Raw genomic sequence first — 26,559 nt, 5'->3', positions numbered from 1 at the left:
GCTCTAGCCCCCTTTACCTTAGCTTCTGCGATATTTCTCGTTCAGGAATATGTGCACGTTCCGCACGTCATAACAAACGCCTGGGAACTGAGATGGCACTTAGAACCACACCTGAAGACACACTCCAGTACTGTAATTCCGCGGTTCGCCACCACTGTGCAGACTATGTGTTCACTATCCCGTAATACTCCACGTGTCGTGGTCCTCATCAGATTTACGACTCGTCCTTTTCGCGAGCGCCACGGTTCACATACAAACTATTATGAGGTTCGCTACACCTTTAAGTGGCTAGAATTTCAAATTACCGACAGCCGGCCATTCGCATCCACCGAAGATTCGACGTATAAGCGACGACGTGTCATACCGAACTCTTAAGCCATGCTCCGCTACTGCCGGTCACTGTACACAATATTTACGCGCAAGAATGGAGAATAAGTTCATGTCAGGGGCGGGTAAAAGCAACTACAAGACCTCTCCCGCAGTCGGTTGGTGGTACTGACAGGTTCTTGTGCTAGGAGCTTTCATTACAGAATTTTGTTAAAGACTGCCAAATGTCATCTGTGTCTGAAGGGCAGATCAGACTGTTTAAATCGATAACGCAGTTTGATATGTTGGCGATTCTTGTTTCACTTCCCCAAGTCTTAAAACTTTACATCCTTTTTCATCAGAGACAAGGGAAAGAAATCATAGAGTACTAGATCTGCTGAGTAATGTGATTGTGAAATTAAACTGTGTCTGATACTGCCCAGTAGCTAGTAGTTTGCTCGCTATAGTGCAGAAAGTATTTTCTGCAGAGTCTCCTGCAATCGTTTAGTACTTCAAAGTGGTACTGTTGATCGTACCCCAGACAAAGAAATCATGATGGGCTAATCTCTCCACGTTCAGATAACGAACCAATGTTCTTCTCTCTTCATACTCAAATGTTTTGCTTTCTTCAGCAGTGGTGACCTACACCTCTACTGCTTCAACTGTTGTTTGGGTTCTGTGTCATACTCACAGCAGGACTCCTCGTCACCTATAATGACAAATTGATACAAAAAGTTGATTTCATCGCGCTGTTCCGTCAGGTCAGAAACTGCCGAAACAAGTAACACTCTTAAAACTGTTTTTATAAGCATTGTAGTTTATTTGACGTTGAATATTTCGTCCACAAAGGACGTCATCATGAGGGCTGCGACTGTTAATCAACACAAATAAAACAGTTTTCTGTGTGATTCACTTGTTTATTTTTCCATTACCCGTTTCGATGGTTCACACCACTATCTTCAGGTGGAGAATTGTTTATTTACTTGGCTGGTGTTGGTGAAGAGTACGATATGTTTCAACTGTCGCAGCCCAATGGCAGTGTGGGTTATTTAGTGTCTTCTGCTAATGGTAAAAATGGTTGATATAGAAAAGGCACTTCAGAGGCTAAAAAACATGGACTTATGACAGTAGAGTTATAATAGAAGGACATAACCATTTAATCATTATTTTGTATACAGTGCTGCAACTATTAATGTAAACACTGTCATTCATCCCTCAATAATTTCAACCTACAATATATATGTATGATCGGTTGCAAACTTTTAATGTACAAGAAATTAGTATAATAATCGTGTAAACACTCCCATTGATCCCTTAATAATTTCACCCTACAATACATATGTGTGATTTGTTGTAAGCTTTTTATATATAAGAAATTAATATAATAATCGAAGTGTGCACGTAGCTGTCTTCAAGAGCAGCCCATTGACAATATTTAAACAAAAGGCAAACATATTTATGTACAATACTATTTAATCACTGTTTTTGTATCTAATTCTGCAGCACATCCACATTAAAAGAATTTATGTTTCGTTACCTAACACAATAACTGAGTTGTGCGCATATTAGTATCCAATGTATGCAAACATATCTGTAACATTTACAGCTTCCTTGAGACGACAGTGTAAGTGGAATGTACAGTGGAGAGGTTACATGAGTCAACAGTATCCAGACCTTTTGCAACTCTACGATCCCTTTAAGTACAATTCATTGTCAGAAATTCATGTTTTTTAACCTCTTAAGTGCCTTTTCTAAATCAACAATTTTTACCATTAGCGAAAGACGCAAAATAACCGACACTGCCCTTGGGCTGCGACTGTGGAAACGCGTTTGTACTCTTCAACACGAGCCAGGTAAATAAACAATTCTGCACCTCAAGACGATAGAGTGAACCATCGAAACGCGTAATGGCAAAATAAACAAGCGACTGTGGCAGGATGTGTTTTATTACGGTTTTTTGACGTTTCTACAAACATGACGCCGAGATGCCTGATCCAAGCCGCACAATAAAGACAACTCGCCCGTCACTTCAATCGCTCCGCCTTCAGGAAAGAAATTTTAGTTACTTTGAAGCACGTTCATTTCCCCTGCACTGTATACAGCTTTTTCAAGACTGACAGAAAACAGATTACTCAACAAAAATCTCACAGGTTTATAGTTGCTGTATTACGATCTCCTAAGTGATACACTTCGAAATGGTTTTCTCCGGTAATGTGAGTTACTATTAGATGTTTTGTTGAAATTACCTCCCGTGTACACAAACACAAAAGTAACACCTGCGAACTAACGATTTTTATAGCACCTTCAAAGGTAATTTCAAGAATAACCATTGCAGTTTTCACAGTCCGAGGTAATAGGTGTCTTGAACTGTTTACAGGTGATACTCAATACACAAGACGCTTCAACCCCCTTCCCCTCCGTTAACGACAAAAAAAAAAAACATAGATCGTGATGGGATGACATTTACTCATCCGTTTCAATCGGAAGGTCAGAGGAAGTGAGTAACTGACCTAGTACACAAGCACCAAAACCTGTAGGGCTTCTATAACGTTGGAAACATAATCATTACGTATCTGTCATCGGAACTATACATCTCGCACTCTTCATGCTGGGGAAATGTTAAGAACCGATCAGACATATTTGTCAAGATCTGTCGAGATAATGTCCATACGACAGATCTGTTTGTCACTAAAAAATGCATCGTTTTACCTGCTCTGTCAATCCTGAATCTTCGTTAAAAATTTTTTCGCACACTGAGGAGTCAAGAGCCGGTCAATTCGAATCTATACCAAGTCCATCATATTGCTATTGACATGTAATTCTTTAGCAAGACGTCACCTACTTTGGATGTGTTGAAGACATCATGTAATTTGCGTGTCGCAAAAGGAGTATGTAATAAGGCGAAAGCGTTCTATCGCGTTGCTGAGTTAACGCAACAAGGATGTTTAGCCGGTAAACGACGCACGAGGCACAAGTCAGACAAGACGCGAATGTAGGCAGGCAGGGAGAAGCGTCGCTACTTACGTGGAGAACGGGGAACGCTGGGCTGCAACATGGCGAGGCAGAGGGGCGCAACGCAACAGGTGCGCGCGACGCCGTGGGACAGACTGTTGTCGCCGCGCTCCGATAACTCAAAACACTTGCGGGGCGGCCGATAGCGCTCTGTTATCGCTGCCATCTCACCTTGGGTCACTCGAGATCGCCTTGTCACACAAATGCTCTCGCCCTGAGCCACCTAGCGAGATGATGAGCTAATTGTCTCATAACTGCTGCTGGGAGCTCGCCAACACGCGGTTCGCTTCCTGGCCACACCGACCTGGATGAAGCCCTCTGTGTGATTTTCCAAAATTAGTTCAAGGGAAACACCTATGACAATGTTCATGATGATAATAATAATGACGATGTATGTCAGCAGAGAGGGCTGTGTCTCCAAACGTGAACCGGACTATGTGACTTCTGTACACTTTTAACCCTGTCAGTTTGCCGTAAGCTCATTGGCACTTCATGACACATATACCGATGAGCCAAAACATTATGATCACCTGTTTAATAGTGTGTTGCCCTACTTTTCAAACATAGTATAGCAGCGATTCTGCTTGACATAGATTCTGAAATAGATAGATGAAATGACAAAGGGTCCTTTAAGATCCCTCCCCTACCCCTCCCCCCACACTCCCTCTTCAGTTCGACAATACCGTTGGCCACCTTTGTTGGATACTTTAAAAATGTCTCTCTCCGGCGGCAGCTGGCCTCATGCAAAATCAGAGGGATTTCTAAAGGGTTGCCTACCTCGCCGGCTAGTACAAATAGGTAGAAAGATGTCTCTGTATAGAAATCAGCTTCTCATCATTATAGATTGTTGTTTCAGTGTTGTACAGTATTGGAACAGGATGCTCCAATCTACTGTCCAGAACTACGTGGTATCAGATGTCTACCCACAGGTCACTAAACTCCCAAAAATTACGGGACGGTGGTTTGCGTGCATGCAGCTGGCGCCCGATATGCGTTCCATTGGGTACACATCAGCGGAATTTGCTGACTAAAGCATCATCCTTCTCAAACCAGTGCTGTACGATTCTGGCCTTGTGTCGTGGAGAGCTATCCTGTTGGATAGCGTCATCGCCATGAGAGAAGATCTCAACCATGTTCACGTAGTTCCCTGATGTAACGCTGTCTTCGAGTACTACCATAGGTCCCATAGAAGCTCAACTCAATGTACCCAATAGCATAACTCTGCTCTCACCGGCCTGCATCTGTGGCGCGGTGCTCGTTTCAAGCAGACATTCATTCGCCTGGATGACGGCGTGAAAGAGCGCAGCCATCGACCTGGCGTACACGAAAAGTGATTCATTCGACAGGGGACACGTTTCTATTGATTCACGGTGAAAACTCAGTGACGCCGTGCCCTCTGCAATCATACGTGACGATGGGTCAACGCAGGGACACATAGAGATCGTATGATGTGGAGATCCATGTTCAGCAGTGGCATTGGAACGGTGTGCTCGGAAACAATTGTGGCAGCACCAGGAATGTACTCTGTCGTCAGATCTGCCACAAATAGCTGCTTGTCCTGCATTATGCAGTGGGGGATCCTCCGACCTCTACGTTTCGTGACGAGAATTGGTCGTCGTCCAATATCATACGACCTACTCGTTATTCCATCAATCTTCAACCACTTTCCATACGTGCTCACGACAGTCGCACGAGAATAGCCGACCAGGTTCTCATTTTCCGAGTTTCTCGTTTCCACCCGCAGCACAATATAGGTGAGCCCTTTGTCAAAACCGCTTATATCAGTGGATTTCCGCATTTGCAGTCCGTAACTTCGCTATAATGACTGCACGTTCGTCTTTCGTTGGGGGGTGATGACCCAGACATTATCCAAACGTGTCCTCACGACCAATTAGGCCTCTAGGCGTCCTTGAAGAACAAAGCTACGGACCACCCAGCGCCATGTTGCAAAAAGAATGTGGACAAGTGCACACCTGGAACGTAACTAGATAACGACGTTGGGCTCTGCTCGCCGACGAGTGTAGGATTTAAGTAAGTCTGCAGGCCTTCGTGGCCGTTGTCGCCAAAGTTAAAATCTTCTGGGCTATTAGGCCGCTTCATATTTCCTCTAAAACAATCGACGTTTCGCCCCTCTGATGGGACCTTCTCCAGGATCTTCCGATGTCCAATACTACTAGAACCGTCCTGAAGTAGATCCCAGCAGCGGAGTCAAAACGTCGATTATTTAAGGGGAAATATGACTCGGTCTAACAACCCAGAAGATTTTAACTTTAGTGTAGGTTTTTTCTGACGCCAAAAGGTGATCTAGAAGAGTGTGGAGGTGACAGTGCCAATGCACGTGCCATGCGTGCAGGCATCCCACCGGTTTCAGCTGGCAGGTGGGACAGTCTGGTGTCATGTATAAGATGACGGTGTCGACACATGCACAGAAGAGGCAAGAGCTCTGAAGCTTATGTGAGCACCAAATACCACAACAACTGTGCACAACACCACCGTGGACGTGTCACACGATGGGAAGATTCTCACACCTCCTCTTATTCACATTTCACCCCTTCCTTGACACCTCTGCGATTGAGGTCGCAACCACGACGCCCTGGGTTGAAATCATGTGGCTTTCTTATGGGTGGCAAACACACCGCCGCTCAGAATCGCCACGAAAAGGCCTCAGGAAATGGCATAAAGGACGTCTATGAATCCACTCTTTTCCTAGGTACGTTCATTTTCGCACGTGTTGTGCTCGAAACGACATTTCTCAGTACGAAGTCCAACAGGACAACGTTTTTGACAAACTTTGCCACTGGTTACATCCCTGACCGATTACTCACTTTTCTAAGGACACCGCAGAGTTGAAACCCAATTGAACGTGATCTCACCCATTTGGAGCACAGTGCAACCCCTAGTTTTTCTTTATTGTACGAGGTGGAACCACCTGCGACTGTTCACAATTATTCGATGAAATTTGAGCGCGATCCGACAGCAGGAAGGTGTGTTTATGCTTTTTCATCCCTCCTTTTTCGCGCGCCCCCTTGGTGTGTGCATGGAGGGGTGCAACATTGACTTGCACTGGAATGAAATGACAAAGGGCCCCTTAAGAACCCCCCCCCCCCCCCCCCCCCCGCCCTACTCCCTCTTCAATTCGACAATACCATTGGCCACCTTTGTTGGATACTTTAAAAATATCTCTGTTCAGATTCACTCATTCATTTATCACTATTGACATGTGGGACAGGTAACCCGCTCCACTCCAGCAGCTCCTGGCCCCATGCAAAATCAGAGGGGTGTCGAAAGGGTTGGTTACCTCGCCGGCTACTACAGATCGGTAGGTAGATGTGTCTCTACAGAAATCAGCCTCTCATCGTTATAGATTGTTGTTTCAGGGTTATATAGTATTGGAACAGGATCCTCCAACCTACTGTCCAACCCTCAGTCAGCATGTCGATGATGAGCTCGCCTTTCAAGACGACAGTGCAGGAGAATACCATACCCACTTTATGAACAGCTTTCTCCAAGTTGGAATCATCCGGATGGAGTGACTTGTGGTATCTCCTAATATGAACCACGGTTAGCGAGCTTGGGATCAGTTGAAACTTCCAGTGCATCCTCGCTGGAACTCTCTTCACACACTGGAGAGCTGCCGTTGAAGAGTGAAACAGAGCTGAGCAGCAAGGTCCCTAGCATGTGGAAAACGTCCTAAGTGGGATCGACACCTGTTACAACGCCAGAATAAACAGCAACAATTTTAACAGAGACCGCGGGTACACACTTAGTAGGGGGCGGGCTTCGGACGTTGAGCGAAAGCAAAGACGAAGGTTTGACGCTTGTAGGAACGCGGGAGCAACAGTTTCAAACGTGCACCGCCCTCTCGCGCCATCTGACGTCACTTAGTCCAACGCAAGGCCCACGAGAAAGAGAGGTTGTGGCGCGTACGTCACAGCACACGACGCTGCAGGTCCTTCGAGTGCCAGCCGCCGTCTCTGGCGGGGAGCGAGTAACTATTTCAGACGAGTTTAATAATTCTTGACTGCTCGTTTAAATGCATGCAATCTATCTATAGCATACGACCAAGTTAAGACCTTTAGCGATTATGTTTCCAATTACACATTGATTTCCAATGGGCTCTGCACGGAGCCGAGTGTTGGCGAAATGTGGTGCACAAGCCAACTAGTGTGACATCGCAAGGTCTTTGTGGGGTCTGTATTTCCCGTGAGCCCCGGTCCCGCGGCCGGACGGAGCTGCTAGCAGCTGCCCAAATAGGCTTCCGTGAATACAACTCCGGTCCGCTCTGTGGGTTCCAGACGTTGCCATTGCATCTATATAAGCGGAACACTGCACTAGCCCCGGCTGTCAGTGATTTTAACTCCTGATGAAGATGGCGGAGACAACTAATTGAAAGCTGAAGTGTGTTGTTCCAAATGATGAGGCTTGTAAACCTAGAAGGTTTTATTGAAGCATGCTACCGAGAAAGACTCCGAGGAAACGAATTAAGAAGTCATAGTTAAGTTCAATATTATATATGTTTTTGATGTATCATGTGAAAAACCTTATTCTGTAATGTTCTTGTGTTTTCTAACACTACAGTTTTAAATTAATAAAGAATGCAGAAGTTTCAAACTTAGCTTAAAGCACACTCACAGTTTGCCAACCTCGCTCGCGTTCTCCCGCCAATCACACTCACCTACGAACAACGGGAATTTATAACTTTAATCTTACAAAGTTTAGAATGTATTGTTACAAAGAAGATGTATTTATATAATATAGGACAAGGTAATACCTGCAGGCACACACACACACACACACACACACACACACACACACACACACACACACACAAAGAGAGAGTATGTGTGAGAGAGAGAGCGAACGAGCGAGAGAGAGAGAGAGAGAGAGAGAGAGAGAGAGAGAGAGAGAGAGAGAGAGATGGGAGAAAAGGTTTGTATTATGAGAAATAAGAGGATGAAAACAGAAAGGGTTGGAGATATAGAGAAAGAATTTGGTAAACATACAGAGAAAGTAGAGAGATGATAGAAAAGATAAAAAGAGGGGAAAAGTTAAAAACCGGAAAGTCGAAGGAAAAGAAAAAGAATGGCGTAAAATGAGCAAAATACAAAGGAAAAGAACAAGTGAGAACAGAAAAAGCCAGACAAGTGCATAGAGAAGTCACTCTCAAAGGGTTACGTATTAACTTAATTATATACATAGAAAATTCGTCTATAGATTTATCTGAGTGGCTTTGTGAATCTTAAAATTTGTTACATAAATGGTCGTATTCTTTGAGCTTCCGAGTCAGTACAAACAAAGAATACGACCATTTATGTTATTTATTGATATAAATTTCAATTTTATACCTCTGTCTGTTCCCGAGAGCAGAGGTCTTAACAGACGGAGATCTAAGTGAGCCTATAAGGGATCCGTTTTTCCGACTGAGATACGAAATCCTAAAAAGTTATAGGGACGGTTAAAATGAGAAAGTAATACATACACTGTACAACACAAAGGGTCACATTTTGGAAACCCCGTAATTGTCTCCCAACGGGGGGCAGAAGTTTGACTCAAAGATGCTGAAAACTTTCCTGTGTTATGATGCAAAAGTGTGGTGCCATGCGACGTCACCATCGAGCTCAGCAACGCTTCATACAGCAAGTTGTCGACACGTGGAAAGTAAGGTTAGAGTTCAGCAGTTCATTTGAGCTGTAATGTGGGTTAATGGTGTCACACTAGCATCGAATGTCACCCAAATCTTCCCAACGCCACCATGGCCGTGTCGTACGATAGCAAGATTGTCACACCTCCTTCTACCCAAATTTCAAACCTTCGTTTGATGCCTGTGCGATGGAGGCCTGATGCACGATGCTCAGCATTGAAATCATGCGGGTTTCAATGTGTGGAGAGAAAAACGTTTCAAATATACCGCCGCTCAGAATCGACACGAGTAGGGCTTGGGAGATGGCATAAGGTGCGTCAATTAAACCGCCCCTTTCCTATGGGTGTTCATTCTCACATATCTCGCGCTAGGAACACGATAGTTTGCAGTGTCATGAAGAGCAGGACAGTATTCTTGACTCATTTTACCGCTGCTCACACACTACTGGATGATTTAATGCTTTTCTCAGGACAGCCCCTTTGAAAGTGATATCACTCCATTGAAGAGTAGCCTGACCACAAGTTTTGCTTTTGGTATACAGGAACTGTTCAGAACTGTTTGACGCAATCTGAAGCAGAAAAGAGTGTTTATACTGTTTTATCCATCCTTCTTCACACCATCCTATGGAGTGTGTAAAAGGGAATGCGACATTGAGGCACTCCTGAACAAAATGGGGAAGCGTCCCTCTCAGACCTCCAATTCAGCTACACCATCGGTGCCACCTATGCATCTTTGTTGGGCACTTCAAAAACGTCTCTATATAGAGACAACTGTCTACTGATCTCTACCCGACGGCCAGATAGGCAACGCTTTCGACACCCCTCTGATTTCGCATGTTGCCAGCAGCCGCTGTTGTGGAGTGGGTTGCCTGTCCCACCTGCGGATAGTGTTCAGTGGATGAGCACCTGCATACGGGAACATTTTTAAAGTACCCAACAAAGGTGGCACCAAGGGTGCTGCCAGACTAGAGGGAGGGGGCGAGGAGACGCTCAGAAGAACTCTTTGCCATTTAATTCACGTGCTTGTCAGTGTTGCACGCCTCCATGCACACAAGGTGGGCTCGAAAATGGAGGAATGAAACAGAATAAACACTGTTTTCTGCATTGAATCACGTTCTAATTTCATCGATTCCACACTGTACACAGCAAAGCAAAACTAGCTGTTACGGTGTATTCAAAAGAGTTGAGGTAACGTCCAATGAGGTTTGCAGTCCTGCAATTTCCTTTAAAAAGTGTATAAATAGGGGATTTCAGCAGTGGCAAAGTTTGTCAAAAACGTGGTCCTGTTGTACATCGAACTGCAAACTGTCGTTTTCGGGCGCGAAATATGTGAAAATGAACGTCCATAGGGAAGGAGTAGATTTATTGACGCCCTTTATGCTATCTCCTGAGGCCGTTTCTTGCCGATTCTGAGTGGCGATGTGTTTCCTTCGGCCACCCACAAGAAACACACGTGATTTCAACTCTGGGCGTCGCAGTTCTGACTTCCCTAGCAGAGGCATCAAAAGAAGGGGTGGAATGTGGGTAAGAGGGGGTGTGGTGACCTTACCATCCTGTTGTAATGGTACTTGAATTACGTAACCACTACGGCAGCTCACCTGAACCTCTCGATACCAGCAATATTCTACTGTGTTTCTGTAAAGTAATTGACATATTTCTGAGACAACATTCGGATTTGATTTCATTAATGTAGAGATACTTTGATACATCGATATGTTTATATTGCAATGATATTATTCTTATGTGTAATCTTTCTTTTGTCACTATGATCTTAGACGTACTTGAAACTCTTGATTTTTAGGCGCGTAAGCGATTATTAGTTGTTGTTAGAGAGTCGGACCTTGAGAAGGTCAAGTCTTGGACGTAATGTTGGAAAGACACATAATGTAGTCAGCTTATAAAATGTGAACTTTAACAGTGAGGAAGATTGTTTCAAGTATGTTTTGTATTGTGAAGTGATGTTTTGTGTGTTACTTGATAATGCAGCAAAAGTAATAAAAAAGAAGTGTAACTTAAATTCGGAGTGCTGATTACTTTTTTACATCACCATTGTCCTGCAAAAGTGTAATATTCAAGAATGGTTTGTGAAACACATCTATAAAACTTTTGAATATCGCATAATAAAACCCAGGCATCTTTGCATTCGAGCTTGGAATCATCACCACCTGGATTTTCGACGATTGAGCCATGATTTTACAACGAGACCAGCGTGGGAAACACGAAAAGATGAGTGCCTAGTTTATTCATTATTACATGAAATGACTATTAACTTTGCTCTAATGACAACTGCCACATAATAACTATGTTGTTGCCCGAAAATGCAACATTTAGCAGCGTGAGCAACACCACAATCATTATTAAATTTTGAGCTTCGTTGTGGTAGGGTTGTTGGACTGTGTCACGTCCACTGTGGCCTTGGGCACAATTGTGATATTTGGTGCTCACATGAGCTCCTGTAGTCGGCCTGTTTTTCGAATGTTTCTGTACCTTGCTAAATGCAGCGTACCGAGCCCGTCGTAGGCATATTTGAACAAAATTTCAAACGTCTGCGACGCAATGGGAGACAATCACAGCTGGCCCACTATTCATCGACAGACAGACAGAAAGGGGAGAGAAGGGGAAGGGGTAGTTGAGTAATAAAATAAGAAATTGATTATAGGCTTCACAAGAACTGCAAGATCTGAATGACGTTGTGGTTGAATAAAATTGATTCTTTTGCTCTGTGATGCTTTGTCAATACAGGACTGCAGCATAAATACATTTGAACAGTAAGGGATTTTAACGTGATAGTTTGGAGACACAGAAATGACTGTTTGAAAAGAAACATTTAAATTAGATTGTGTTTAGCTATCTGGTGATATCGTTAATACACATTTGCGTCATACGTGCTTCCGCCAAGCATTGGATTAGCACGAATCGCAAGAGTTTTCTTATCTAGGATATTGCGTGTTGTTCCTATTGCTACCCGACTGCGTGATACGTTTGGCCTCTGAACAAGTTGGGATTAAAACGAGCAACACTTTAATTTTTATTGCGACATACAGGTGTCTTTTCTTACCGCTAGTGGATTTATGGTCACCGTCAATACAGGTCATGGACTCGTCAGACAGAAGGTTTAAAACTAGCAGATTGTGTTTTCCTGTAAGGAATTTCGTAACATCACGTTATCGTTATCAACATCATGGTATCCTCATACCATCGTTTCACCGTCATAATTTACTGTACATTTAGGTGGCACCTGCTGATCGGTCTGTAACTGTTTGCATTCGAAATAGGAGACTATGTAAATGATAGTTCACGCAATCGAAGTCGCGTTTTAGTCATTTTACGCCTTACCAACGTTGATGCACTGACGGTGAGATGCGTTTTTTTTCATCTCAACTGTTGGCAAACTGTGTTAGCCAGGTGGTAAGGGGTGGATACAAGGACTTACTCGTACAGTACAGTGTGAAATTTGTTGTACTGTTGCAACGGTTCATTTCAAGCATCGTCCAGTTCTGTGTGCTAAGCTTTTTAATCTGCCGACACTGTTGGTTGACTCTTAGATGTCAGATGACAGCCGGCTGTTGCCTGCCTTCGGATTTTCTGTTCCACGTGCCGTTATGTCTCGCTTATTAGTACGAACAGTACTGTTGGATGCTTGACTATGCAGTGCTTCTGTGGATTGTAGAGGGATGAGCGCCCACTAAACAGACTACACGATCGTCACTATCGTGTAACCTTACGCCATGTCTCACTGCAATGATACTAGCAACTGAACCCTTTTATTTACTCGTCCAAAATAGTACCGTAGGAAAGAAAAGCAAAATAGAAATTTCTGTAAACCAAAACTACCTTCTTGTTCTTCATATTTTTCCTCTTCTGCACTTCAAGTATTAGACCTCTGTAACTCTTCGTTAGGCTTCCCACACTTCTTCGGTCTACTGGATTATAATTTCTGATTTTGTATGGTAGGGCCCACATGTTGCCAATGTTGTTTCGACCACGCTGCAGAAACCCTTACACTGGCAAGCCCTTACACATCCCTCGTACGGTCTCTACGTTTCCCCATGCGATTTCCATATTTTTGTAACTTTGAAGAAATACTTACGTGGTGTTGATTTTCTTAGGATGAAGAGGTGGACGTCCAGGTACAGTCATGATTCCGTTGGCAACTGCAATCATTCTCCCATCACTGACCATCTCGTCGCACATTGGGACGAATTATGGCGATTACTTTTGAAATAATAAACAGTTTATTTTTTTCCATCTGTCTCATTTTCATTTGACTGCCCCTTATATTTCGGAGTGAAAAGTCCATATTCATGTTTTCCAGTAGCACTTAAGTAGTGCTAAAATCTGCTTCACTGGTGGTCCATGGAGAAATTCCTCTAAGTTGTTTGGTTTTCATTGTACACATCAATTTGTTGTCGATATGTGTGCAATGAAAACAAAACAACGTAAGGGTATTTTCCCACAGTCCATTAGTGAAGCAAATCTTTGCAGTTTGGTCGACTGCTTTGTTAGGGCTCATGTGAATCCTGGAAATCCTTTATCTTCGAAACTGGCTCGAAAATAAAAACCCAAAAAGGCGAGTCACAGAAAGACCACCAGCTTTTATTCATAAAATAATGACGCGCCCCGTCTTCGCGCGGGTAGCAGTAAGTATCTATGACTGCGCGACTTGTCTGGCGTAAGAGTAACAACTTACCTCCCTCGTGGATCAGTCAAAACTTTATCAAAATTGCTCAGTATTTACTGATATAACGCTTCATATACATACAGAAAAATGGGACAAAGGATCTCGATTCAACATAGCTCAGCCAATTTATCCGAAATATTTATGAATTTAATACCGTAAGCAAACCTTCCTCGTGAATGAGACTATCTACTAGTGAAGACCACATAAAATTCGTTAAAGTAGTTCCTGAGACTGGTTGTCACATACAGACAAACAGACATACAGACAAAACGCGACAGGGAACTTTAATTTATAATATGCATGGAAATTATGTCTTTCACTGTGTCTGTATGCCTCGGGAAGCCATTACGGATTCATTTAAAAAGAGATGAGTAATCTATTAATTCGATGCATTAAGCATTAGGCAGCATTATCGCCTTGATTTCGTGACCTCCAGTATAAACGCTGGTGAAATGTAATAATGAAGAAAGAATGACCTTATTCATCTGAGAACGTCGTGGAAGCCTCAGCACTACTATAGAGGGAGAACCGATAGAGGTACTCAGGGTATCCTCCGCCACACACCGTCAGGTGGCTTGCGGAGTATGGATGTAGATGTAGATGTAGATGTAGTGGTAAAGCGAGAATCAATTTTTATTCTTGGAGGACACCATCTCCCTCTCCCAATGGAACATTAGACAGAAGAGAAACAGAAGGCAACGCTCGCAACTCATGGTGATATCGAGGTATGCACCGCAATGGAGATGTTGCATTTAACTGTAATGCCCATCTCCTCTCTCAGACATGTGGGTACACCATACGTCTTGTAGCCGAAAATCAACATCTTGTGACTTCTTAGCGAATCATTAGGGATGGATCGTAGGCTCCCTACAATGCACGGGAGTACGATAAGACCAATTTTATTCTTGGCAGCAAAAGGATGTAGGTTCAGAAATGTAGGAATCCTATGAAATAGTATTACTCACAGTTCCTATCACACTGGGCTTATCAAAATTCAGCTTGCTTGTCAGGAAGTAAGGTTAGAGCTAACATCTCGTACTGCAATATCCATCGAATGTCCGTATCGCTTCTGTACTTGCTGTTAATCCTCTTGCCAGATAGTTATGGCTTTCTAAGATCACACTGCCCACTTCGTGACTCAACTCACTCTTTGTTATCTATGGAAAAAAGTTGGTATTGAACTGTTTGTTGAGGAAATATTTATACATTTAGTGTTGATCTGGCTGTACAGGCTCCGTCGAATGAATGACGTAAGCAGGCGTTTATCGAATCAGTGCAAAACGTCGACAATATGAGGGGCGTTCAAAAAGTAATGTAACACCCTTTTCTCGGCCAGTTTCGGGTAAAAAATGCGGAACTGGTTGTGGGACATAATTTCCGCTACAGTTTCATGAAGACCCGATACGTGGCGGAACTATACGTAGCCTTCAAAATGGAGTCTGTAACGGAGGTGCGCTCCAAGCAGAGGGCTGTCACCGAATTTCTTTAGGTGGAAAACCAGAACATCGCAGATATCCACAGGCACCTGCAGAATGTCTGAGGAGACCTGGCAGTGAACGAGAGCACGGTGAGTCCTAGGGCGAGGAGTCTCATCATCGCAACAGGATAGTGCAAACTTGTCGAACACCCTACGTTCCTGCCGGCTGCACGCAACTGTGACTCCTGCAATGATGGAACGTGCGGACACTCTCATTCAAGGTGCAAAAAAATGTAAACGAACTTCAGCCTTTCCAAGAGAACGCAACCTCACACAGATCTGCGCAACCGAGGTGGCTTACAAAAGTTCAATTGACTGTTCTTCCTCATCCATCCTACAGCCCGGATCTCGCCGCTTCCGACTTCCATAACGTTTGTCCCAGTGAAGGATGAACTCTGTGGGAAGCAGCACTTGGATGGTGGGGAAGTTACCAATGCAACAAGATGTTGGCTTCGACGTCGCCCAGGAGAACTGTAAGATTCGGGTATATAGGTCCTCCCAGTTAGATGGAGTGAGGCCGGAGACTGTGATGAAAAATTGTTTTATAGCCAAAAGAGTGAGAAATAATATGGTGTACTGGAATCCTGAATAAAACCAATCTGATTTTAGAAAGAAAGTGTTTCGTTACTTATTGAACGGTGCATTAATAGCTTATCAAAGACTGAGTTCTTCTTCTTGGCTACAACAAATTTAATGCCTTCCATGAACAAATGTGAAGCTAATTTTGAAATAAATGGCTGGGTTAAAGCACACTGCGGAACTTTCAGCAATGGAAAAGTGCACGTACGTCCTTAGTGCTCTGCTTGGATTGACGTGTTAAAAAAATAAAATAAAATAAAAAAGGACTGTGTGCTAGCAGGACTCGCGCTCTGAGGAAGCCGTACAAACAAAATTATTTATTATGTATATAGACAGTTCATCTATTCCGAGAATCGAGAATTTCAACGATCTTTGCCTGTTATTGTCACTGATATTGGCAAGGTATCGGTCCTGGGAATTTCAAGACCTTCGAGAATGTTTTAATAACAAATCGTGTTACATAACTGCAAATTATCACCTTCCTGATTTTCTCCTTCACTTGTTTTATAAAACCTTGCTTCTTGCCAAATTTTATTATTCTAGGTCAACGGGAAATACCCTATCGGTTTTGATAAGACAGGTTCCGAGTATCAAAATATGTGACATAACTAACCGTATCTTTTGAATGCACTAACTTAGAAGCTTACGCTTTTTACGTCGCCAAGGAGTCCTAAGCCTTATTATGTGACATAAATGTAACCTTGTTACGTCTACCCGTTCCCGAGGAATAGAAGAAACGTGTCGAAATAACGAAAAAAAGGGTCACTGTGCGCACATGCCTACAAAGGCAGAGCTCCGAGGATCGAACCTCTGTTCGGCGCATAGTTTAATGTGCCAGTAAGTTTCAAAGTACTTATTCTTCATTGGACGTTTTATTAGCACCGAGACTGAGCCGTAAAGGAACACGTCACTTTCTGAAAATTTCCTTTTGAATCCTGGCTGCGATGCGAGCCTCTCGGAAAGCGTTACGGAAAGCAATGAAGTTCTCATATATGCCTCCTCCTCAGACTTTTAATGATTCTGCTCAGAACACTTGATTAATGACTTATAACTGTTTAGGACTTAATAATCTGCGACTTTTCAAAAAACATATTTAGTCTGATTCCGTACAAGCGCGAGAAATAGGGATCACAGCGATGTACAACAAACCATCTCTTGCAGTTGTCAAGGGAGACAGCGAAAAACCTGACGAGCTATACACGCGGGCATCAAAATCCAGTTTCAGATAGGAGCCTGTGATTTTACTGCAGTGCGGTAACATAATATATGATGCACAATGCAGCCTAGTTATTAGCTGTAGCTTAATGATATGTTAATATATTATAATAATACGTCGAGCAGAACAAATTAATTATAGTCGTGTCATGTTTTGTTACGCACGGGTGACAGTACAGTCTTTTATTATGCTCGGATGAACACGTGCGAGCGAGCGAGTGAGTGAGTCACAATCAGCTGATGAGGGCGGGCGATGAAGCTGTCAGAGGGCAAGTGCGTCTGGGTTGAAGGAGCGGGCCTCAACACGCAGACGCGCAACTGGTAGTAGCAGGTCACGTGACGGCCTGGGATGACACCAGCTGCAGCCAACTGATTTCTCCTTGACGGCGGGCCGAGGTCAGCACATTGACGGTGAATCACAAATGAATGAGGTCATTCATTCAGCTGCGGAGTCTGCGCTGATGTAAACACGTTCCAGTCGAAGAAACCTTTCTGTGGACCCCATATCTCAACCGTCACGGTTAGAATGCTACCAACTGAAAAAGAAAAACAGCGAGAGTTTCACGACGTCTAGTGTATTACCATACCCTCAACATATCGCCGATCACGAAGAATGTATGTGTGCATTCAAGCGGGACATATGTCTGCGTCAGCCTCAGAATGAGCTGATGAAGTAAGATGTAGGTCTGAAGAGGTTTCCTCCGGATAGCTGCCGGTATTCGTCGCTGTGGTGATAGATCTAATGACATAGGCGGGGGGGTTACTGAGAGCACTTTGTATCAGCGACTGGTGACGTCACAAGGATTGAACAGAGATGATCGGTATTAAAAGGGGTGGGACATACGGGTGGAAGTTCCAGCAGCTTTTTTCTGTTCAGTAACTGTCCCCTACAATCCTATTCACGATTACCTGTTATCGTACATTTAATGTCGGTGTAGACTAGAACAGATTAATCAAGCCATTTTATCACCTACTCGTACAGCTGAATGCGTAATACGGTAGCTTGCGAGGCAAGCAGACGCGGACCAGATAGGCACTTCCTAACATGACTGCGGTTTTTAGATGGTTTTCCACGGTTTTTAAGGCAAATGCTGGGCTGGTTGTCAATCTTCGTCACAGAAAATTCGATACACCAACAGTTGTAATACAGTACACAGAACAAAGTTTACGTGATTCACTGAGAGGTAACGCACAACACTTCCCTGCCTTTGATTAACAGACGACTATGGCGGCAGGAAGGGCATCCGACAATATAGTTAAAGTAGGTTTGCCGAATCACGAGAACAGTAGACCCTGTATTACGATATAAGCTCCAGGAAAGAGTCTTAATTTCGTATCCTGATCAATGTGACTGAACATACGTAGAAGTGCAACATACTGAAGGCCTCTTTTTTTCTAGGCCAAGATTGCACTCAAACAAGAAAGGCGCGTCTTCATGCGAACACTTCTAATTTCTGAGCTGCGTGTCCAGGAGATGTGATGGACATTTTCGGAGTAGTGAAGTCAGACGTGGCGTGTACTTAATATTTGGTTAGAAATATTAGCGCGTTTTTCGCTTGACTCTATGTAAGGAGTCTCTACCGGTCGTCCAGCTGGAGTTTTGAAGCGGCAATGTTAGCAAGAGATGATGCTTGCCACTTGTGATAAATGGTCTTCACCTTCAGTGCAGTCAGAGTGAACACAGCTTGTCTTAATTCATTACCAAGCTTTTACAGGCAGTATTGCAGTCTGTACAGTTCTGTTGCAAGTCAAATTAGCTATACTCTTTGATTTTGTTCCTGTGTGCAGTACAAATAACATGTGACAGAGGGCTAAAGCTTGTTTAAAAATTTAAATAAAATACTACGTTTGAAACAAATGAGATACGTATCTCTATCCAAGCCGAATTACACCACTTTTCAAATTCACTTGCTCTAATACTGGCATTAAACATTTCGATAGCGTAAAGATATAAAATCCACAGACTGCGTGTTACCTCATGTTCAGTCAGGTTAATGTCACTACCCGTCAAAGGCAAAAAAAAACACGTCTTGCACCCCAATCGAGGTGGTTCCTCAGATTCTCAAATGGCTCTGAGCACTATGGGACTTAACAAAAAATGGTTCAAATGGCTCTGAGCACTATGGGACTTAACATCTGTGGTCATCAGTCCCCTAGAAATTAGAACTAGTTAAACCTAACTAACCTAAGGACATCACACAACAGGGACTTAACATCTGAGGTCATCAGTCCCCTAGAACTTAGAACTACTGAAACCTAACTAACCAAAGGGCATCACACACGTCCATGCCTGGGCAGGATTTGAACGTGCGGTCGTGCGATTGCAGATTAGCGTTATCGCTTCCAACGCCCGGGTTCCTGGGTTCGATTCCCGGCGGGGTCAGGGATTTTCTCTGTCTCGTGATGACTGGGTGTTGTGTGCTGTCCTTAGGTTAGTTAGGTTTAAGTAGTTCTAAGTTCTAGAGGACTGATGACCAAAGATGTTAAGTCCCATAGGGCTCAGAGCCATTTGATTACAGACTGAAGCGCCTAGAATCGCTCGGCCACACTGGCCGGCCTCAGATTCTCAATTGGGTTTAAATAAGGAGAGTTCGGTGGCCAGGAGAGCACAGTAAACACATCCTGATACTCTTCGAACCACAAACGTACACTTAGAGCTGTGTGAGACGTTGTATCGTACTTCTGGTAGATGGCATCGTGGAGAGGAAAGACGAACTGCATGGAGGGGTGGAAATGGTCCCCAAGTATAGATGAGTACTTGTGTTGATACATTATGCCTTCCATAATGACGAGATCAGCCGGGGAATGCCACGAAAACATTCCCCAGACGATAACGCTCCCTCCTCAGGCCTGGATCCTTACGCGATTGTTGAAGGGTGTTGGCCACTGTTGGTTGCCACTTAGTTCATCTGGGCGGTCAGTTCCTCAATAGTTGCACGTCTATCCACCCGTGCCGGCCGCGATGGTCTAGCGGTTGTAGGCGCGCAGTCCGGAACCGCGCGACTGCTACGGTCGCTGGTTCTAATCCTGCTTCGGGCATGGATGTGTGTGATGTCCTTAGGTTAGTTAGGTTTAAGTAGTTCTAAGTTCTAGGGGACTGATGACCACAGTAGTTAAGACCCATAGTGCTCAGAGCCATTTGAACCATTTGAACCATCTATCCACCCGTACACATATCTGCAGCCGTCGTGCACCCCTGTCATCTACGGCCTGTGGTACATCAAATTTGCCTCGGAGCCAGTTTTGGATAGCGCCAATCTGCCGCGCATGGCATACTTTAACCACGACGTTTCGGAAATGCTTCCGCGCTTAGCCCAAAAGCTAATGGTCATACCCTTTTGGACGACAGATAAATGGCTCCGCATTACGACGACGACAGCACTGTTTTCTGCATCCCCCAAGATGAAAATCTTCACTGCTAGTGCTGCCACTTGTGTGTGAGAGTGGTTTTTGTACGGTGAGGTCGAGCATAGTGGTGGTCACATTCAGGTTACTGGACCGCGTAGAACGCCGCAGCACATTCAGATTGCGGTGGTTTCAAGAGTAGTCATCGTGCCATATGCTCAATATTGAGACCAGTATGTCCTCGAGCGAGAAGATTAGAGTCGTAACGTCTAGTATGCACAACTCTGAACTGAGCTTGGAGTGACAGCTCCTATTTCTGGCGAAGGCTGTCAAAGCGTCTTTGCCTACCGCCAGATATAGGGGCTGTCATTAAATTTAGAATTGCAGGCAGAGTTCATTAAGAAACTTTCTCACTTATTGTTGTTGTTTTCAGATTAGAATAAGGAAATTCTGAAAAAGAGGATAGGTAGGATGGTTAAAGCTTAATATCCCGTCAAAGACGAGGTCATTAGAGACGGAGCTAAAGTTCGAGCACGGCACGGATGATGAAGTAAGTCGACCGCGTAATTTTAAAAGGAATCATCCCAGAATTCGTCTTTAGCGAAACACTTGAATCTAGAATGCAGGACAGAATGGGAACCACTGCCCTCCAGAGCGCGAGTCTTGAAGAAGAGGGAATCACGCCCAAGTCTCGTACAACTGACAGACTTTCCAACAGAAGTGCTTCATTGACGCGTTCTCGAATCAATGCGAATGTCTGCTCCTTGCTATGTGTAAATATTTATTTTCACTATTACTTCACCTTAAACTAAGTACAGCTGAGAAGCCAGTTATGCATCGATGAGTCTGCTCTTTACGACAAGTGAACGAATTACCTTATCAAAGAATTGGGAAAGATACGAAGTATTATCAGTTTTTGGACAATTACTGTCTTGCAAATTTTTTCCTGTCACAAACGTGATTAATGTGTTTGTTTCGCTTATCTATTGCACAACTATCCAGCACACTGGAAAATATCGCAGCTTTATGCATAACTGGATCTGATGAAAATTTCAGTACTTTTGGACTATGAATCGAGGCGTCAGTTCTCGGGGGAGAAGGTTCATGAATGAGCAAGTGAATGAAAAAAATAGGAATCCTGGCTGGGTGTGGTTTATCTGTTGTAAAGTATGCTTGAAAAAAAATGCAATAATATTTGACTCATACTTCAATTTTCATAGAATTTTGAGGTATGAGGGACTTGCCTGATGAGTAAGTGAAACTGGGACGATTGAGCCACCACAATTGTATCTCAAGGGACAACCACACAGACGTGATAATAAAACGTGAAAAGCAATAAAACTGTTTCCCAGTACAGAAGAAACGAATTTCACAAATTTTTACCGCGCTACAAACGACACGAATCTTAAACACATTCGTTTTTGAAGCAAAAGTAATTACATTTAGGAAAATTTTCGTGTATTAAAAAGTATGAAAGGATAGTGTCTGCTCTAATAAGAACGGACAATAACAAAAATACACATTGTAACGCTTGTCACTGTATCGGTGAGATCTGTCGCTTTTAGATTTAATTCATGTCTCTCGATATTTTGATAATGTTTCGAATGCAAAAAATAACTATTTTGCTAATTATCTAGCAAAATAATTACAAACAAGCATTAATTCTATGGCTGGCTTTCTCGCCATTAGGAGCGCTAGTGTAGTTCGTCCGGGGGGGGGGGGGGGGTCGAAGAGGCAAGAGGGGAATGTAACTCATCCAATGTTCGGTGTGGCTTATGCGCTTCACGTATTTGTGACAAACAGAGCAGTATTCTTTCTGCCTCCCCCAATTTTGCACAGATGAATGATCTAGAAAGGATGAATTTATAGGAAGTACAAAACAGATTATTTTGTAATAAATAAGACAAATTGAAGAAGACGTTTTGCAAAACACACCACAGGGGACTGCAACCGAAAACCGACATCTCCCAAGAGAGGAAAATGAGTAAACAGCAGTAAACGCGTCGCCATGATGATAAACGAAATCTTGTAGGCCTGCATACAGCACCTACACAGAGCATTGTTAGCAACATGTGTTGTGTCACAAGCTACGGTTAAGCATTGACAGGTAGCTGGGCTTTTCAATTACGAGGGTTACTCCAAAAAAAATGCACACTATTTTTGGAAAAATACAGTTTTCATTCTGCATGTGTGAAAGTTTTACAGTGTGTAGTTACACCCTTCCCGCTTGTTTTCAAACTTACAGCACGTCTTCAAGATGGCTGCTACACTTGACGTTCGTCTGAAGCAAAGTTCTGTCATAGAATTCGTGTGCTGTGAAAACGAGACAGTGGGAAATACCCACAAGATGTTGAAAGAGGTGTATGGAGATGCTGTTGTCGGTCGCAGTACAGTTAGTCGGTGGACAAGCAGGTTACTTGATGAAAGTGGGCACGGCAATATTGAGGATTGTCCTCGCAGTTGCAGGCCTCGTACTGCACACACTCCAGGCAATGTGCAGAGAGTTAACGAATTGGTGACTGCTGACAGACGCATCACAGTGAACGAATGTCACTGTACGTTGAGATAGGGGAAGGAAGTGTTTGCAGAATACTGAAAGTGTTGGCGTTAAAAAAGGTTTGTGCCAGGTGGGTTCCCAGGATGTTGACGGTGGCTCACAAAGAAACAAGAAAAACGATATGCAGCGAACTTTTGGAACAGTACGAGAATGGTGGAGATGAATTTCTTGAAAGAATTGTGACAGGTGATGAAACATGGCTCCATCATTTTTCACCAGAAACGAAGAGGCAATCATTGGAGTGGCATCATGCAAATTCACCAAGGATAAAAAATTCAAAACTACACCTTTTGATGGAAAAGTTACGGCTTCAGTGTTTTCAGATTCTGAATGACTCTTGCTTGTGGGCATCATGCCAAGTGGAACCACCACAAATTTTGATGCATATGAGACGACACTGAAGAAACTTCAAGCTCGATTGAGTCGTGTTCGACCACATCGGCAAAAGCAGGATGTTTTGCTGTTGCACGACAATGCACGGCCACATGTCAGCAAAAAAAAAAACAACAACATGGAAACGATCACAAAACTCAGAAGGACAACACTGAAACACCCGCCTCACAGTCCTGACCTGGCTGACCTCTTTGAGAAACTGAAAGACTCTCTATGTGGAACAAGGTTTGAAGATGATGACTCCCTTGTGCACTCTGCCAAACAGTGGCTCCAACAGGTTGGTCCAGAATTTTACCATGCGGGTATACAGGCGCTAGTTCCAAGATGGCGTAAGGGAGTTGAGAGGGATGGAAAATATGTGGCGAAATGAAAATATTGTTCCTAAAGGCTGTATCTACACACTGTGAAACTTTCAAACATGTAGAATAAAAGATGGATTTTAAAAAAATAGTGTGCATTTCTGTTGGAGTGACCCTCATATTATCAGGAACATATTTTAAAAATTTCAGTGTAGAAACTAATTTGGTACATATGACTTTGTAACATGGCAAGAACTATGCCTCTTACATGAAGTCATTAAAGATCACCTAACTGACGTTGAGCGAACAGTAGGGCTGAACAAACATGACTGACAAGGCACAATGCATCTTGTACAGGTTATAGTATGGAGGTATTGAATAATTAATGTCAGGTGATGGTTTTAAAGTAATTCACATGACATGAAAAACTTTGTGCAAACACGTCGATTTACTGGAGGTTAGTTTACCCCAGAGAAGTATACAGAGTTGACTGTTGCCAGCTGGAGAGCGGCGAAAGGAAGAGAGAACAGGTAGCTTAGGGCGGCTCAGGCTCTGAGAAAGCAGTAACGGGGCGTGACCTCCAGCTGCCTTAAGATGAGTGACAGTGAGTGGGTGGTTGACCCCATACTGGTGTACCGGGAAGCAGACAGAGGACTTGTACGCATGTTTATAAATGTCCGTCGTCCTGTTTTCAGTGAAAAATGTGAGTAAGCCGCACAAAGCTACAGTGGAGCGGTTAACAGAAGTCAAAATATGCATGTTGCAACTTCACGCTGAATTCATGGCCTGCTGAGTCTGAAGTAAATCAGGTGAAGAGTGACAGAATGAAATACGCCAGCCTCCAATGGGAACATAGGACCAAGGAATTTGAAGTACTGTCCTGGGAGTCAGAATTCCGGAAAAATTGGTGTTTTGTGCAGACGCTAACCTCGATGGGTGGAGGTTAGAAGTTGAGAGGAAGGGAAATTTTGTGGGGAATTTGTTCACTTCCCAGAGCAGGCATTGGTCGGCACTGGGAAGCGACGCATAATTAGTGGGATTTGCGCTGCAATTGGCTTAAGTGATTTTGCTGGAGGGGAAACCGAGGCGAAGAGCGGACTGGGAGAAGTCCCCGTAGAGGTCTTGCGTTGCCAGCTTGCCTAGAGTCGGACGTGGCCTTCTTTACTCACCTTGCCTGAGAAAGAGTGAGCATCTCTGCAGTTTAGGACTTAGCAAATGGAACGATTGGACTTGGAGATAGGAAGTTTTGATTCAGCTATGTACTGAGCAAGATAGCTAGGAGTGAATAGACGAGCGCAGCCTTGCAACACCACGAGGCCGGCCGACGTCCGCACAACTACGACGCTCCGCCACGCTGTATTCGGTGATGTTGCGCCCGCTCCGGCCACTGATCAATTTGTTGGATCGTGTCGGCAAAGTTTCCACGAGGGTTTCATGGGCCTTGTATTGTAGCATTCTTCTCGCACTTCGCATTACGCCTGGGTCAGTCGATAGGAATTACTTTTGAGTTATGGCGCTTTACTCCACGCAAACGCAATTTATTACCACTGCCTGTTATGAGAGTCATGTAATGTGAAGATTGAGATAGTGAGTTGAAATAAATTCGTGCTAATCGACTGCATCTGTTTTCAATCATGTAGTTGAAATCCCAAGTCATTTTCTTAATTAATTTTATGTTCAATATTTGCATCTGTTGTTCAATAGGTGCATATAATATCAATGTGCACACCTTTTTAATTAAAAGTGATCAATTCTGAATCAATTAATGTCAACACTGCCACCGTAGTTCAATCAGGAGTCACAGAGCCTTATTATTTTCTTTGCGTTATCCGATATTGCGCCAGTTTTGCATTCTCTGTTGATCTGTTAGTCAATTAGCTGGGGTGAACACATGCCATAACCAGGTAAGTGACAGGTGGGATGTTACAACTTTCCCAAATTGGGCAGTTAATATCACAGTACTTATCTGCGACGAATAGCGTTGGTTATTGTCTGACTCTGACTGTGGCTTCACAACGGCCTGCGAAGCACGGCAGGAAGAGGATGGGCGTCATTTTTAAAACTGAACGTCGTCCTGTGGGCAGCTCATTCTAAAAGCGTCATGCGCGTCCGCGATGCCATTAGGGAACGCCGAATGTGTCAGGCAACGCTGTTCAGGCGGCTGGCCCTTTGGGGAAGACGCGTCCGGTCGTCAGCGAGGTAAGCACCCAGCGACACCCACGAGTACACAAATAAGCCGTGCTACGGCTCCCGGCGAAGACGTTCTCTAAGCGACCACGTGGCAACCTCGGCACACAGTGTTCCGACTGTCTAATGATGCTATGCGATTTTTTGCTACAGGTTACGTTAATGTAAAACGGTGATTTGCGATTCATGTTATGAACTTCAAGCAATTCCTGGGGGCAGACAACGTTCAGAGTAAGAGTGTAGGACTGCAAAAGTACCTCGATAACAATGAAATAAAATTACGTTAAGTATTCAGTTCTCCTAACTCTGGTAAGATACCATACTACTGAAGCAGTCGATATTATTTCAACAGAATTCCTTCGGTTGTGTGGAGATACAGTAAAATAGATGTGGCAAATCGTCCTACAAGATAACTAGCTAGTCCATCGTAGTCTGCTCACCTCTCCCCGAAATTTGATGTAGACATTCACCGACAGAAGATGGCGGGCTAGACCCTGGATTTCTTACAGCAGTACGAGGCAGGCAGTTCCTAACCAGGTATGAGACTATGTTCAATAATATAAAACAGGAAACACTTTCCAAACGTTCTGCAGAACTGTTTTTTTGGCACGAAGCGGCTTTCGACTTCTTAGGTCATCATCAAATAACAACTTGGCTTAAGAAGGTGAAAGACGTTGCGTGACAAATAAATAAAAAATTGCATAACGTCAGGAAAGTGTTTCCTGTATAACATAGATGGCACGTTCTGCCAAATACAGACGGGAAATTCATTTAATAATGTTTTCAAAACTTTATCTAAATAGTGCCGTAGAACTTGGGAATAAAAATTGAAGGCAGAAGGAATAAATGGTTGCTCAGAAGCTTTGTT

At 43.7% G+C, this 26,559-nt stretch overlaps 1 protein-coding gene across 3 annotated transcripts in view; it reads right to left on the bottom strand.

Annotated features, from left to right (window-relative positions):
• Nucleotides 1-26,559, bottom strand: part of LOC126273306 (uncharacterized) — a 1,028,036-nt gene that overhangs the window by 463,897 nt on the left and 537,580 nt on the right. Inside the window, exon 1 of one of the 3 annotated variants that reach the window (XM_049976860.1) lies at nt 3,331-3,400. The exons of the other annotated variants lie outside the window; for them this stretch is intronic. Within the exon in view, the coding sequence (XP_049832817.1) occupies nt 3,331-3,361 (31 nt within the window). The 5' untranslated portion in view covers nt 3,362-3,400. Of the gene's footprint in view, nt 1-3,330; nt 3,401-26,559 lie in introns of those variants that run through there. 3 annotated transcript variants of the gene reach the window in all.

This window comes from Schistocerca gregaria, chromosome 1 (assembly GCF_023897955.1).
Source record: "Schistocerca gregaria isolate iqSchGreg1 chromosome 1, iqSchGreg1.2, whole genome shotgun sequence".
In the NCBI taxonomy this organism is placed as follows: domain Eukaryota; kingdom Metazoa; phylum Arthropoda; class Insecta; order Orthoptera; family Acrididae; genus Schistocerca; species Schistocerca gregaria.
This window is presented reverse-complemented; position numbering and strand designations above follow the sequence as displayed.